Raw genomic sequence first — 17017 nt, forward strand, 5'->3', positions numbered from 1 at the left:
AATAGAAGCTGCAAAGGGGTCAACGCCTTTGAGATTTGAAGTAGGGTAGAGGATAGAGATTGCCTTTGTGGGGAGTTGGAGTCAGTTGAGCACCTCTCGGAAATGGCAGATTGAAGCAGTAGCATGCCTCTACGTGCTGCGGAATAACAAGAGAGATAAATGTCTCTCTCAACTCAGGGGATAGACCGCCTCTTTGATTTGGGGAAGAATTCTGCTCTGAACTGAAGGCGATGCTGCTGAGCTGAAAGGAATTGGAGGGTAAAGAGTACCTTTATCAACTTGAGGAGTTGGAGGGCTCATGTATCATTGAACTGATTAGCCGGTTAAAGGAAGGAGAATGCCTCCTGGTATTGAGTGAAATTAGAGGTGGGAGTCCCTCTGAGCTTGGGCGATATTAGAGGGGCAAGAGTGCCTGTGTGAACTGGAGGCGTTGAGGGAGATTCGAAAGCCTTTCCAACAGGGGTTACCACTAAACCTCCACACAGTGGGTGTGAGAGCAGCTGAAGGGTGGGGTTTTGGGGTGGGGCGCGTCACGTGAGCAGCCCGCAGGGCGGGGTGGAACCACGTGAGCAACCCACAAATGAAAAGGGGCGGGGCGGGGCGGGGCGTATCCAGGCAACGTGCGTTGTGACGTCCGGCGACCGTCTCGTGCGAGAAGCTCGAGCGAGTTTTCCCACCCGCGGGCGGGCGGCGGTGACAGGGGGCGAGGGGCCCGTTTCGGCCGTCGGACTTCACCTGCCGCGGAGATCGTCTGTGTTGGAAAAGGGGCAGTCGGTGAATTATTTATTTAATTATATGTATATATATATATTTTTTTTTTCTCTCTGATCAGTTTTGTCACTTGGAGCTGTCGGGTTTTTTCTTTGGGGCGGGGGGGCGGCGGCGAAACAGCAAAATAAAAACCCGGGCCCGAAGCTGCGGCCGAGCCCGGGCCCGGGCCCGGGGTCGCTGAGCCGCCACCGCCGCTGGGTTTCAGCACCTACCGGGCGGTCAGTACTGCGCTGCCTCAGCATCACCAGGATTTCTGATAGTGTCAGTGATTACACAGCGAGGGCCATCTGTCGTCACAGCTTTTAATGACATTTGTATTCACCGCAGATGATCATTTATTACCACTTTTAAACGTCTGATTTTTTTTTTTCTCTCCCCCTTTTCAGGCCTACTGGGTGGAATCTCAGTTGTAATTCCTCATTCCTGAACAAGTTTAACCTGATTGGTTTCTGAATTTCAAGTCCATCCCCATTGGTTTTGGAAATCTTGCAGTCATGTTTCAAGGCCGGGCTCATTTATTGCAATTATTGTCCAAATGAGCATCCGACAGTTTGCTCCCTGACCTGCTGAGTGTTTCCAGCATTGTCTGTTTTTAGTTAACCCAGTGCTGGTTTTTAGTCAAATGCATAAAGCCACAGAATCACCAGCAAAGGCTCCCCCCCCCCACACCTACCTCTGGTGATCCCCAAGGATCTATCCTTGGACCCCTCTTATTTGTCATCTACATGCTGCCGTTTGGCGACATCATCCGAAAGCGCAGTGTTAGTTTTCACATGTATGCTGACGACACCCAGTTCTATCCTCGACCCCTCCGCTGTCTCTAAGTTGTCAGACTGCTTCTCTGACATCCAGTACTGGATGAGTACAAATATTGGGAGGACCAGAACCATTGTCTTTGGTCCCTGATACAAAGTCCATTCCCTTTCCACTGACTCCATCCCTCTCCCTGGCAACTGTCTGAGCCTAAACCAGACTTTTTGCATCCTTGGTGTCGTAGTGACCCCGAGATGAGCTTCCAGCCACGCATCTGTGCCATCACTAAGGCTGCCTGTTTGCACCTCTGTGACACTGTCTTCACCCCTGCCTCAGCTCACCTGCTGCTGAAATCCTCACTCGTGCTTCTGTTACCTCTAAACTTGACTCTTCCAACTCGCTCCTGGCCAGCCTCCCCATTCTACCCTCTGTAAGCTTGAGGTCAGTCAAAAGTCTGATGCCCGTGTCCTAATTCGCACCAAGTCCCATTTACCCATTATTCCTGTTAAGTAGTGCCTCAATTTTAAAATTCTCATCTTTACTTTCAAATCTGTCCATGGCCTCACCCCTCCCTATCTCTGTAATCTCCTGCAGCCCTACAACCCTCTGACACCTCCAATTCTGGCATCTTGAGCATTCCTGATTTTAATTGCGCTACCAAGTCCTGATGCTCTGGAATTCCTTCCCTGAACCTCTCCTCTTCTGTACCTCTCTTCCCTCCTTTAAGACGCTCCTTAAAACTTATCTCTTGGACCAAGCTTTTGATCATCTGCCCTGCTATCTCCTTTTGTGGCTCGGTGCCAAATCTTGTTTGATAATGCTCCTGTGAAGTGCCTTGAAACTTTTTACTATGTTAAAGACACTATATATAAATACAAGTTATTGTTATACATGTATTTATTCACTTGTGCCATTATCCCATTTGCTGTAGGACCAGTTTGTGAACTGCTGTTATGGTGAAATTAAAAAAAAAAATTTACAATGCACTAAGCTGACATTTGCAAAATTGTAATGTTAATTTGTGTATACTTATCTTCTTTGTTTTTTTTCTTATTTGTTCATGGGATGTGGGCATTGCTGGCTAGGACAGCATTTTTGTCTATCGCTAATTGCCCTTGAGAAGGTGGTGGTGAGCCAGTAGTAGTAATAGATCAGAGATTTTATTGCCATTAAAGATTGGCTTTAAATTACTTCACCATAAAAATACGAGTTTGAATTAACTAATAGAGAGGCACACGAAATATAGAACATGCACATTTTTGTCTCCCAGTTTTAATGATTTGTCTTAGTTGCATTCCATTGTAATGAAAATTGGAGAATAACATATTTCTGTAATTAAGCCAGGGATTACAGAACACAGGCTGATGTTTGACCTTCAAAATGTCAACAGTGACTTGTCTTATTTTAAGCTTCATTACTGCTGCATATACAGTATATCTGATGCATGCACTAACCTGTATAAGGCAGCAATTTCCCAACTGAATAAGTATATAAATAGAGTCTAAATTTGTTTTATAAGTGAATGTGAAATACATGATCTAGAATTATGGTGGAGTATATCAAGTATAGATACTGATAGAAGTTTGATTCCATAATTCTGCTTATTCAGAATCTGTGTTGAGTCCATGTTATTAGTTATCTTTCAAAGAAAGAAAGACTTGCATTTATATAGCAACTTTCACAACCTCAGCATGTCCCAAAACATTTTATAACCAAGAAGTACTTTTGAAGTGTAGTCACTGTTGTAATGTAGCAAATGAGGTAGCCAATTTGCACTCCGCAATCTCCCACAAACAGCAATGTGATAATGACCAGTTAAGCTGTTGTTGTGGTGTTGATTGAGAGATAAATATTAGTCAGGCCACCAGAAATAACTCCTCTGCTCCTCTTTTCTCATTGGTGCCATGGGATATTTTATGTCCACTGGAGAGAGCAGACAAGTCCTTGGTTTAACACCTCATCACCAAAGAGAGCACCTCCGACAGTGCAACACTCCCTCAGCCTGGATTTTTATGCTCAAGTACTGGAATGGGACTTGAACTCAGTCTTCTGACTCCAGTGAAAGTGCTACCAAACTGTTCATAGCTCTGCTTGTTGCAACTAATAGTGGCCCAGCAGTGCACCAATCGTGCCTTAAAACAGTGAATGTTATTGTAGCTGGAAAAAAAAATTAAAAACAAACTCTATCTGACTCTGATTTTGCTTATGGCAGACCTCATCCCTCACTCATAATAACGATCAGCCCTAAGAATAATCTTTCAACGAGTATTAAGGTCACTGCTAAAGTAATTTGTAATGCTAGAGCTACCAATATGTTGAGTAAAGCAAGCTAAACAAAGTCTGTTAATGAATGAGAGTTGCAATTTTTTATTTTTATAATTTTTAAATTCTGATTTCTTTATTTTTATAGGATTGTACATAGCAGGATAACAGCCATGAATCACCTGAGGATATTGACTGCAAAATGTAAACCACAGACTGTCAAGAGGTTAACTCAGCACAATGTTGCAGTGAGGCTGGTATTACAGAGTAGACGTTACAGTATACCCGGAGCTTCGGAGCCTTTCCTCAATGGAAGTAATTCAAATTATCTTGAGGAAATGTATTATGCCTGGCTTGCAAATCCAAAAAGTGTTCATAAGGTAAGATTTGCTGTTTAGTTCTCAAGTAAAATCTTTTCTTTACATTTATATTTCATTGCAAAGTTACAGCTTACCCAAGCAAAGGGGTGGAATTTGTAAGTTAAACTCAAACCCTGTATTAATAGTGTATATTATTATATAGATTTTAGTTGTATTCAGAAATCAAGTGCAAACAAACACATTGTAGGATCCACCGTTGGAAGTTTAGTTATGAAAATATTATGTGAACCTTCTGTAGCCTGGAGTGCTGATTGAATATTGGTTGCTGATTTGAGTTTTATGGTGCACCACATTGTTACCTACAACATTGAAAAAAAGTCTTAAGGATAGCACTTTGGTTATTTATGTTACAATCTGGTTAGATTAACATAAGTAGTGCAGATTAGTGTAGTGTATAATACCATAAGCAGTGAAATACAGAATGGCATTGTGTGACCTCAAGAGTATTTTACAGAGAGAACCTCTACACATCACTTCCAGACACAATGATTCCAATGCTCCCACACTGTTAAACCAAACTTATCCAAAACTCTGCTGCTCGTGTCTTATTCTACATCAGGTCCTGCTGACTTGTTACGTTTGCTGACCTACATTGGCTCACATTCTCCCAATGCCTTCAATTTAAAATTCTCATCTTTGTGTCTAAATCCCATCATGATTCCACCACTTTGCATCTCTGTACCCTCCTCCAGCCCTCTGACCTTGTGTATCCCCTGCCTGTGTTCCACCATTGCCACCTGGGCTCCATGCTCTAGAATTCCTTCTTGAAACTCTTCTGCCTCCAGCTTCCTCTCTTTTAAGAACCACCTTAAAACCTAGCTCTTTGGTTGAGCTTTCGGTCAACACCCTCTGCCCCGCCCCATACATCTTTATTTGACTTAGCATCAATTTTTGACTGATCAAATCTCTGAAGAACCTTAGATTGTTTGTCTGCATTAAAGCATTAAATTTTGCAGTGGTACTAATCCAGGTGAGTGATAAGTATTCCATCACACACCTTTTACATATAGTGAATGGGATTTGAGGAGACAGGAGGTGAGCCATTTGTCATAGAATACCAAGTTTTTGCCTTGCTCTTACAGTCACTTTGTTGATATAGCTGGTCCAGTTAATCTCTTGATCAACAGTGACTCCCCAACTTGCTGAAAAGGGATTCAGTGATGGTCATGCCCTTGAAGGTTAAAGGCAGATGGTTGGGTTTTCTCTAGTTTCAAATGATCATTGGGAAGTGTGAATGGGGTCCTGCCACCCATGGAGCAGCACTCTGATGACTTAGCATCTTTGGGAGAGAATAGTGGAAAATTGCTTTGTGGGGAATGCTGAAATATGAAAGAATTCCAGGTAAAGGTCATTTTTTAAAAAAAAAAAGGTAATTTGTAGGGATTGGCACTCCATAAATATCGATTTGGATGAGAGGTACATTAGTAGAAGTATGGATTTTACAGTAATTTTCAAAAATAACTTGATCTTACATAGGTTGTAAAGACAACAACTTGCATTTATGTAGAACATTTAACATTGTAAAGTATCCTAAGGCACTTCACATGAGCATTATCAAACATAATCAAGCTTTTTTCACAAATTCTTGTATCTTTATGCCCGATGTTGTGCAGCATCTTGCAACAGAAATACAATAACATGAAAACTAACTGGAGAATCTTCATAAGACCGAACAGTAACCCAGTATTAGGGTTTATATAATGAATGTAAATCCAGTTTACATCCAACCCCTTACTAGATTGTTGATTTGTAATTCTTTCATATGTTGAAAATTAACCACTGGCGGAAGTGTTGCTTTAAATTTTTTGTCTTCTATTGCCCGACTCCGCCCTGTCTCTCAGACATCTGCTGCTGAAACCCTTATCCATGCCTTTCTTTACCTCTAGACCAGACAATTCCAAAGCTCTCCTGGCTGGCCTCCCACCTTCCACCCTCCATAAACTTGAGTTCATCCAAAACTCTGCTGCCCATATCCTAACTTGACTGCATTTATTTACATTTAAACGAAATATACAAATTTTAGGAATTTGGCAACACAAATAAGCTTAAAGCACTGATGGGATGACCTCATTAGGTAACGCAAACTGTATAATTTACCAATACTCTTGGAACATGTCTCCCATGTTGCACATGGAGCCCAAGGACTGCATTATGGTAGTCGCCTGTGAAGGGCTACTGGCTGCCTGTTAAAGGCTGGGAATTTTCAGTCTGGATTGGAGGCTTAAAGGACAAGGGTATCTGAATTTTATTTATTTTTTTTATTCATTCATGGGATGTGTGCGTCACTGGCTATGCCAGCATTTATTGCCCATCCCTAATTGCCCTTAAGAATGGCGGTGCAGTGGTTAGCACCGCAGCCTCACAGCTCCAGGGACCTGGGTTCGATTCTGGGTACTGCCTGTGCGGAGTTTGCAAGTTCTCCCTGTGACCGCGTGGGTTTTCGCCGGGTGCTCTGGTTTCCTCCCACAGCCAAAGACTTGCAGGTGATAGGTAAATTGGCCATTGTAAATTGCCCCTCGTGTGGGTAGGTGGTAGGGAATATGGGATTACTGTAGGGTTAGTATAAATGAGTGGTTGTTGGTCGGCACAGACCTGGTGGGCCAAAGGGCCTGTTTCAGTGCTGTATCTCGAAAATAAAAATAAAAAAAAATAAAAAGGTGGTGGTGAAATGCCTTCTTGAACCGCTGCAGTCCATATGGGGTAGGTATACCCACAGTGCTGTTAGGAAGGGAGTTCCAGGATTTTGACCCAGCGACAGTGAAGGAACGGTGAAATAGTTCCAAGAAGAAAGAATAGTGGTATTCCATTCAGCATTTGTTTCAGATGGGTACCAAGCAGCTGGAGCACTGCTTAGTGACTCTGTCTGCATTATGGTTTGGCTGCCTTTTTAAAAAAAAATAGAGGTTGGAGCCCTAATGAGCCAGTAATGCTAGTCAGTATACTTCTGGGCACTTTTACTGTTGACACCTGCATTAGGGTGCATGTTGCGCCTTGAGCATATTGCAGACCTGGAACTACTGTACCCAGTTTTTTCGGGGAAGGGTGGCTCATGTGCTTCAACACATTAGATGATCATCTGCAGACTAAAAACACACACAGTCTAATACGCTTTACAGTAGTAATGTTTTTTGATTCCATGGTATCTTCAGAATGTTTATATGTACCTTATGCTTTCATTGTGGAGCTGATTGTTCAACACTGACACCTTGTATTCTTCAGTTCATTATAAGCATATTGCCCTCGGGATCAAAGAGAGCTTTTACTTTGGGACAGCTACAATGTAGCCCACAATGCTCATATAATTCAATAAATCCAGGAATCTGTTTGGGAAAGGTTGCAATAAGTATAGCACAGTGTAACTAGGCCTATCAACATTGGTTCAGCATTTTTGATGTGAATTGAATCTTGCTCTGCTTGGACTTCACGCCAGTTTTGATATATAAAATGCCTTCAAAATTAAGTTTTTAAATTTTAGGTCCTTGCTTTGTGAAACATTAAATGATTCAAGAACAAATCAGTAAGATCTGAAACTTTGCCATCGGTGTACTAGTTGGCCTTCAATTCCCTAATGTTAAGGAAAAGCTGGTGAGTGTCCCTTTTCTAATATTGTTAAAAGTTTCACCATCTAATTAGCAGCACTCTGTGTACATAAATGTGCACGCATGGAGTTTTCCTTTCTTTGATCTGAGCAGTGCAAGCTAGCATTATACATGATTCTCGGATTCATTATTTGCTCAAGTAGTCCTAGAATTGCACAGGTGCCTGGTATAAGTCATCTAACTGTGTTTCTAGCTTGAACTAAATGATGAGGGTGAAGAAATTACTTAGGGCTGAATTTTACCCCGCCCCAGCAGGTCAGTTGGTGGCGTGGGGGCAGCATAAAATTGAGCGGGAGGCTCTGGGAGGCCTATCCGCCCTGCTCCTGCCTCCAGTCGACTTTACGGTGGTCAGGTGGTGGGGGGGAACAGCCCTCCCGCCTGAGGCCATTCAAGGCCCTGAAGTGGCCATTTAACGGCCACTTAAGGGCCCGCGCCCGCCTCCACAGGTATTTTACCCATGGCAGGTGGGTGTGCTGGGGACGTGAACGGCCACCCAGTGATAGCTGCCGGCTTTTCCACGTCCCGGGGAGGGTGGGGGGGTGGGGAGGTCATGTGTGTTGGGCACAAGGTGCCCGATTGAGGGCTGCCCCCTCCCAATCCACCCCCGGGACCTAAGACGCCCCTCCCCCAAACGACCACTCCAGCCTCACCAAAGGATCGATCCCCCTGGTGAGGCAAGCCCAACTTACTTCATCTCTAGGCTCCATGGTGTCGGCTGGGCTGCAATCCCAACAGTGGCCACTGCTCCCGGTGGCGCTTCTGGGACTAAGAGCTGCCGGCCCGCTGATTGGCCGGCAGCTCACTGAGGTGGACTTCCTCCCTCGAGTGGGTGGAAGTCCCGCCTTGAGACAATTAAAGCCCGGGGACCCGTAAAATGCGAGACAGATCCCCGGGCTAGGCGGAAGCGGGTTTGCAACTGAGCTTTATGCCGGTGGTGAATTCCCGTTTGCCTAAGGTAAAATCCAGCCCTTAGTGTGGTCTGTTCTGGGCCAGCATACCTCTGGGGGATGAACTTTGTTTTGGTATTGTCACACTATGATAATTAATGCAGAACTAACTGTAAATCAGTTTTCTGTCAAAGTTGTACACAAATCTGTTGCTTAGTCCTGATGGTTAAATAGAAATTATTCTGAAGTTCCAGGATGGTTCTTGCAAAGTAGGTGATATTGTTTTGTTATGAGGTGGTTTTGACTTGTGTACATTTTTTTGGTTTGTTCTACTATAAAATTTGCCTTAGCAGTAAAGCTGGGGAAATTAACTTTTTATTGTTTAAAGAAAGGTCATTGACCTGAAGTGTAAACCCTATCTTCCTGTCTCTACAGAGGCTGTCTGACCTCCTGTTTCCAGCATTTGGTTTTATTTCAAATTTCCAGCCACTGCAGTATTTTGCTTGTTGTTTTATTGTTAACCTAAGAACATAAGAAATAGGAGCAGGAGTAGGCCATTCAGCCCCTCAGGCCTGCCCCGCCATTCAATAAGATCTTGGCTGATCTGTCCCAGGCCTCAGCTCCTCTTTTGGGCCTGCTCTGCCTAATCCTCAACTCTGAGATTTCAAAAATCTATCTACCTCCTCCTCAAATACATTTAGTGACCTAGCCTCCACAACTCCCTGAGGCAGAGAATTCCAGAGATTCACCACCCTCTGAGAGAACGCATCTCAGTTTTAAATGTGTGCCCCCTTATTCTGTAATTATGTCCCCTAGTTCAAGATTCCCCCACTAGTGGAAACATCTTTTCAACATCTACCCTGTCGAGCCCCCTTAAAATTTTATATGTTTCTATAAGATCGCCTCTCATTCTTCTAAACTCCAATGAATAAAGACCTAACCTGTTTAGCCGTTCTTGAATACACAGCCCCTTGATCCCAGGACTCAGCCTAGTGAACTTTTTCTGAACTGCCTCCAATGCTAGTATATCCTTCTTTAAATATGGGGACCAAAACTCTATGCAGTACTCCAGGTGTGGGCTCACCAACACCCTGTACAGTTGTAACAGGACTTCCCTATTTTTAACTGTTGTCATTTATCTATTTTTATAAATTGTACTGCTGATGGGAAGAAGCATCATATGCATTTTAACTTTTTTTTAAAATTATACAATTATGGATTACCTTATTCGATCTTGTTGTATCTGATATTTGCCCTCGAGCCATTTAACATTTTAATAGTATTTGAATACACAACATAGCTCAGTAGGCTGATAAGAGTGTACACTGAGAACAAATAGTACACAAATTAGGATCAGTCTTCAAACAAAGCTCTGTGTTACAATAACTATTACAGTAGTTCAATGTAATTTGTTCCAATATAAGCTTTATTTTGATAACCTTAACAATATTTGGTGCTAAGTCACTTGTTATGGACGTCGTGAGAGTCATGGGGGAAGAATCAGTGCAGTTAGTAAGACATGTTTCAAATATTTTATTGAATATTTGACTTCGGAAAATTAAGAGATCTTCCTGCCTTGGAAAGATGTCTATAATTTGCACTACTCATCCAAAAACTTCCACAGTCTAGCCCTTGGCTTTCTCTTTTCAACAGAAAAGAGACCCATATTGTTCATTTCCCCCCCCCCCCCCCCAAAAAAATATACTTTATTCATAAAAATCTGTTTTTAAAAAAAACATTAAAAAACAGTTCAAAACAGCACCGAGTTGACATTCCAAAAAGGAAATCCGTTTCCTTCAATACAGGAGGGAGTTGCCTCACAACTCATGCTGTTCATTCTTTCCTGATGAGTATAACCTCACAATTCTGATATCATCCTTGTTAATCTTCTTGCATCACCCCCATGCCTCTACCCTTTTTATAATATGGTGACCAGAACTTTACATAGTGCTCCAAATTCTGGGATAGTTCATGGTGTTCTACATGCATCATGTTGATTACATGTGGATAACCAATACAACAAACTGTAATATTAATTGCTTTTGTCATGCAAGTTTAACCTGTTGATTGCCATTATCTTTGGTTTCACCAAGGTGTCAAACTTTCAGATTTTCTTTACTGTGTTTCAGTAAGACTCTCTTTGCTGCTTTCTTCCAAAAATGTATTGTTTGTATAAGATATTAATTGTCTTAACCTTCTACTTGTGCACTTCACGCAAAGCTTTTTGATTCCATAAAAACAATGACAGTCAACATAACATGAGTAAAAAGTAATTAATCGACTATGAAGAGATTTGGGACGTCTTGTGAAAGGCACTGTACAAATGCAGGTTCTTTCTGGAAAAAGAATTTGCGAATTCTATTGTTGGGGTAGTACAGTAAAGTTGTCAAACCTATAGAAATAAGAACCTAGATCCTTATGCCCGAGCCAGTGAGTGCCCTGCATGTAATTTAGCAATGAACAGTCATTTTTTTAAACACTTGTGTCTTGGTAGGTAAACAATGCAAACATTTGCCAATGCTGTCAAATCCTTTAATTTTTGGAAGTATTTTGTTTAAATATTTGAACTAAATAAGATATGGTTCGAAGCACAGAATTATTGCACAGAACGATTGATGGCTCAGTATTGCCAGCATTTGCAATTGAAATGAGTCTTGTGAATGTTGAATTCTGTTTCATTCACATTCATGATGCACATGAAAAATGTAAATAAATAAGTTTCATATGCTCCACTTGACTTGAATATTTAAATAAAATACTTCCAAAGATCACAGAATTTCAGAGTTCTAACAATGACATATTGCTAATCCCTATTTATACTCACTTTTAAAATTTCAAGTCACTCTCAAAATATTTAATGCTCTCCCCCTCTGCCATACTACCACCCCCAGCCCATCCACAAAAGTTCAGACCTCTGTCTGTAATTTACTCAGCTTTTTGATTTGCACTTCCCAATCTGGCCCATTGGTGTTCTTCCTCACCATTTTCTCTCTCTTGTGATCTTTGCTGCTGCTGCTATTGCTCACTCTGCCTCTTCCTCCACTGCTGCTTTTGTATTCCTAAGTCCTCCGATGGAAAGCCTTTGACCATCCTGACGTGTGGCAATGGCAGCTGGTGTCCTTTTTGTGGCACATGTGTCAATACTTTGCTGTGTTGAGGCACTGTACATTGTTTTGCATTTAGCAATGTCAAGAACTTCAGTAGGGAAGTTCAATGAAGTACTATCATTCTACAGCATGACTGCATCAAATTATAAATTGCACTTCATTAATTGCACAGGTGCTGTGATTAGACACAACCATTATTTTACTCTCACTCAGGGTTTCTCACTATCTCTCCTGAGGTGTTGGTGAATGCCTGGTTACAGTTAATATCCCACAGATTTGTAATGGAAGAGCTTCGGAATTGGCCCCCTTGTATAGTCCCACTAGGTGGTGTTGACTGCATCAAATTAAATATGCCATACGAAGTGTTGGATGAATATTGTTTTCCCACTGCATAATAGTCCAGCTACAAATCTTTTTATTTTATTTACACCAGGTGAAGTCACAAAGTTCCATCTATTTTTAATCTATAATAGATATATTCCATTTCAGCTCAGCTAAGTTTATTGTTGATCGAGGATTTAACAATCTGCATTGGATACATTTCTTGGTGCAAAATTAGCTTTTGATTTTACAAATGGCTTCTGTTTTTGCCTTGCAGTCCTGGGATAAGTTTTTCCAAAATTCTAATGTGAGTTCACCGTCAGGCTCATTGTTGGACAGCCCATCTCCATTGGGAGGCCTTCCAGCTCTAGCTCACAGTCAAAGCAGAACACAAACATCTGCTAAAGCTGAGAAACTGATTGAAGATCATCTAGCTGTACAGACATTGATTCGAGCTTATCAGGTAATCTTTCTCTATAGGTTAAGTGCCTGTGCTAGCTAGTTGAATTCCTCTGTGAATCAGAAGTTGACAAGACTTAAGAAACTCAGCAAACAGGAACAAAATTGATGTACTTGGGTAGTTCATGTTTTGTGTTTGCGTAATCAAATTCACTTTTCACCCTGAAGTAATTATATAAACTCAATATGGTCTTGTTTTTCCTAAGCTGCTATTATGATATAAAGCAGATGCTTTTGAGCAACAGTAACTAGAAAATATAATTTCTTAAACATAAGCTTGTACCATTTAACATGAATGTTTGTGTAACCAAGGTGAAGGACGGAATTTTCCTTCTGGCAAATAGAACATTTTTCACCTTCAGCTTATAATTTCAGCATCAACAACAACAACTTGCATTTGTATAGTGCTTTTAATATAGAAGATATATGCACTCCACAGAAGTATAATCGAAAGAAAGACTTGCATTTATATAGCACTTTTCATGACAACCAATGAGGTACTTTTTGAAGTGTCACTGTTGTAATGTAGGAAACGTCAGACACAAAAATGGACTCTGAGCCAAAAAGTGGGATATTGAGAAGGTTGACCAAAAGCTTTTGTCAAAAGAGCTGGATTTTAGGGTGAACCTTGAAGAGGGAGAGGGAGGTGGAGAGATAGGCAAGGTTAGTAAGGGCATACCAGTTGAAGGTATGGCCATCAGTAGTGGGCAAAGGAAGGAGGGGTTGCACAAGAGGCTAGAATTGGAGGAACATGAAGCTCTTGAAATGAGTTATTTCAAAGCTGTACTCTGATAGAGATAGGGAAGGTCATAGCAATGAAAGGAATCGCACAAGTGGATGAATATTACTGGCAGTCAATTTAGGTCGGTGAGAGCGGAGACAGTATGGGATAGATTACAGGAGCAGAGTTTTTAGAGGATGGGAGGCCAGCTGGGAGAACATATCTGGAGAGGAAAAAGACATAGAGGAGGTTTTCAGCTGCAGTTATTCCCAGGTCAGATATAACACATTTACAGAATCACAGAATTGTTACAGCACAGAAGGAGGCCATTCGGCCTATTGTGTCTGCTCTCCAAATGAGCAATTCACCAAATGCCATTCCCTCACCTTCTCCCCATAACCCTGCACATTTTTCCTTTTCAGATTACAGACTACTTCCCATTTGAATGCCTCGATTGAACCTGCCTCCACCACACTCTCGGGCACTGCATTCCAGATCCTAACCATTCACTACATGAAGTTTTTCCTCATGTCGCTTTTGCTTCTTTTGCCAATCGTTTTAAATCTGTGCCCTCTCGTTCTCGATCTTTTCATGAGTGGGACCAGTTTTTCCCTATGCACTTTGTCCAGACCCCTCATGGTTTTGAATATCTCGATCAGTTCTCCTCTCAACCTTCTCTTCAAGGAAAACAGTCCCAACTTCTCCAACCTATCTCCATAACCGAAGTTCCTCATCCCTGGAACCATTCTCATGAATCTTTTCTGTGCTCTCCAATGTTTTCGCGTCTTTCCTAAAGTGCAGCACACAGAACTGGATGCAGTACTCCAGCTGAGTTGAACTAGTGTCTTATACAAGTTTAACAAACCTCTTTGCTGTTGTACTCTATGCCCCTATTAATAAAGCCAGGATACTATATACTTTATTAACTGCTCTCTCAACCTGTCCTGCCACCTTCAATGACATATGCACATATACCCCCAGGTCCCTCGGCTCTTGCACCCCCTTTAGAGTTGTACCCTTTATGTTATATTATCTCGCCATGTTCTTCCTACCAAAATGAATGACTTCACATTTCTCCGCATTGAACTTCATCTGCCACTTGTCCACCCATTCCGCCAACTCATCTATGTCCTTTTGAAGTTCTACACTATCCTTCTCAGTTCACAATTGTTCCAAGTTTCAGATCATCTGCAAATTTTGAAATTGTGCCCTGTACACCAAGGTCTGGTTCATTAATACATCAGGAAGAACAAAGGTCCCAACACTGACCTCTGCAGAACTCCACTACAAACATTCCTGCAGCCTGAAGAACGTCCATTAACCACTATTCTCTCTTTCCTGTCACTCAGCCAATTTTGGATCCATGTTGCTACTGTCTTTTATTCCATGAACTATAATTTTTGCTCAAAAGTCTGTTAAGCGACACTGTATCAAATGCCTTTTGGAAGTCCATATACACCACTTCAACAGTATTGCCCTCAACAAACCTCTCTGCTACCTCTTCAAAAAAACTCCAACTAGTTAGTTAAACATGATTTTCCCTTAACGAATCCATGCTGGCTTCCTTTAACTCGAATTTGTCCCTGTGACTATTGATTTGGTCCCAAATTATTGTTTCTGGAAGTTTCCCTACCACCAAAGTTAAACTGACTGACTGACTGAAAGGCCCAGTAACTACAATCTGTAAATCCTTTTTTGAACTAGGTTCAAATGCATGGTAAGACTCCAATACTATCAGTTAACGAGGTGCATACATTTGGACTATTGAAGAGAATTCTTTCCATGTAGAATTGTGAACTATAGACGATCTTGTGTTGGAATCCATTTTGTGTAGTTGAACTGTGTTCTCTCACCAACTCGGTTGAAGAAGTTTAACATCAAGATCTAGGTCATCTTTACATTTTTAAGACATGGCACTCTAAATTTGAACACAAACATAATCATTCTTCAGAGAGAGCTTCATTTTGCATGGAGAATATCATAATCACAGCCCCAATTCATTTCAGGAGCACCAGCCAAGACAAGCTTGGCTTAATATTACAAAAGCAAAATACTACGGATGCTGGAAATTTGAAATATAAATAGAAAATGCTGGCCTGGCAGCATCTGTGGAGAAAGAAACAGTTAATGGGGGAATTATATGCTCCCCCCCCCCCACCCCTGACCCCCGTGCTGGGTTTAGAGGCGGGGAGAGCCTAAAATCGGGTGGGGGGGGTTGCGTTCCTGCCACCATCCCGCCTCAGCTGAAATTTAGTCCGGGTGAGAAAGGCCTGTGAAGGGCCTTGCCACCCCACCACCAATTGAGGCCCTTAACTGGGTAATTGGGCCCTGTTGCCACATGGGAAGCATAGCACAAAAAAAACCATGCGGGCTGCTTCCCGGCTCTAGTGGGGTGGTGGGTGGGGGGGAGGGGGGTGAAGAGGGGCGAAGGACACTGCATTGGGTAGTGCGTGACCCGCTGAGGGCCACCCCTCCCACCACCCTTGCTGCCGACCCCCCTCCCCCATGATCCCCACCCCGCAAGACCCCTCCCGCCCTGACCTACCTGCAGCAACGAACCTCAGCCTCCAGGATGGTCAACTCCAGCAGCAGCCACTGCCTCCATGCTGGCAATGCAGCTGCTGACCTCTGATTGGCCAGCAGCTCTCCATGGGCAGGATTTTCGGCAACGGGTCCTAAATCCTATGGAAGGCCCGCCGCCATCGTCTTACGTGCCCTGATTGGCATTAAATTTGGCGGGCCTTCCGGAAAAGAGGCAATGCGGGGATCTCGGCGTCAGTTTCCCCCCCCACGTTGAAGCCCTGCTACCAGCATAAAATTCGTCCCAATATTTCAGGTCTGTGACCATTCATTAGAACTCATGGCCTTATGTTGTTTTGTATAGGTGGAGAAAAATCATCATGCTGTTTCATAACTCTAGCTTCCACCCTAAAACTTCAATGTTAACAGACACAAAGGAGGCTTTGAGAGCACCTGACCTCAGATTACCAAACACCTTGCCAAGAAGGGTATAGGTGTTAATATTCCAACGAAAGTTTCTATATGCAAGCATAATGCTTTGCCTGTTTAACTCTTGGTGCATGAAACTAAATAAATGGAGCAGATTTCTGAGCTGTCAGGAGCAATGAATGGTATTAGATTCCTGCAGACATCAAATTTGTGCAGCTAAACACACACCCTATTCTGTGTTAAATAATTAAAGAATAATTGAAAGTCCGATGGAGTTGTTTGAAGTATGAGAGAACGTAGAAGTTCAGCCTCCAGTTCAAAATCAAATCATTTTGCCAAGAATGATTCAAATCTTTTCATTCGTTACTTTAATAGAAGCCTTTTTAGTTCATTACTGCAGCATTCTGCAGAGCTTCCTCTCTCAGCTCATAGTGATAAGTTTAAATTTGCAGAGCTCACCACACAGATATTGTTAGTACTATTCTATAAGTGTCAAATTGGAAATGTGGTCCTGCTATTGTAATCAATTGAAGGGATCAAGAAATAGAACATAGAACATTACAGCGCAGTACAGGCCCTTTGGCCCTCAATGTTGTGCCGACCTGTGAAACCATCTGACCTACACTATTCCATTTTCATCCATATGTCAATTTGTAAATTGTTCAAGCTTCATTCTTGCACATGATCTCTTCTTAATCAGTCACTTGCAACTAATTGATACATCATCTAGTATGAATTGAACAGTGGATGAAAACTAAAATTAATTCAAAACTGAGAGAAAAGTGAGTGTTTATGGCATTGTCATGGA

The 17017-nt window shown here is 42.2% G+C and overlaps 1 protein-coding gene across 2 annotated transcripts in view; it reads left to right on the forward strand.

Annotated features, from left to right (window-relative positions):
* The first annotated feature begins 641 nt into the window (after positions 1 to 641).
* Positions 642 to 17017, forward strand: part of LOC137355451 (2-oxoglutarate dehydrogenase-like, mitochondrial) — a 90243-nt gene continuing 73867 nt past the window's right edge. Inside the window, exons 1-3 of one of the 2 annotated variants that reach the window (XM_068020568.1) lie at positions 642 to 797; positions 3935 to 4166; positions 12358 to 12543. In XM_068020568.1, coding sequence (XP_067876669.1) covers positions 796 to 797; positions 3935 to 4166; positions 12358 to 12543 — 420 coding nt within the window. In that variant the 5' untranslated portion in view covers positions 642 to 795. The remainder of the gene's footprint in view (positions 798 to 3934; positions 4167 to 12357; positions 12544 to 17017) is intronic. The other variant, XM_068020569.1, reaches the window with a different exon arrangement.

Source organism: Heterodontus francisci, chromosome 42 (genome assembly GCF_036365525.1).
Source record: "Heterodontus francisci isolate sHetFra1 chromosome 42, sHetFra1.hap1, whole genome shotgun sequence".
In the NCBI taxonomy this organism is placed as follows: Eukaryota; Metazoa; Chordata; class Chondrichthyes; order Heterodontiformes; family Heterodontidae; genus Heterodontus; species Heterodontus francisci.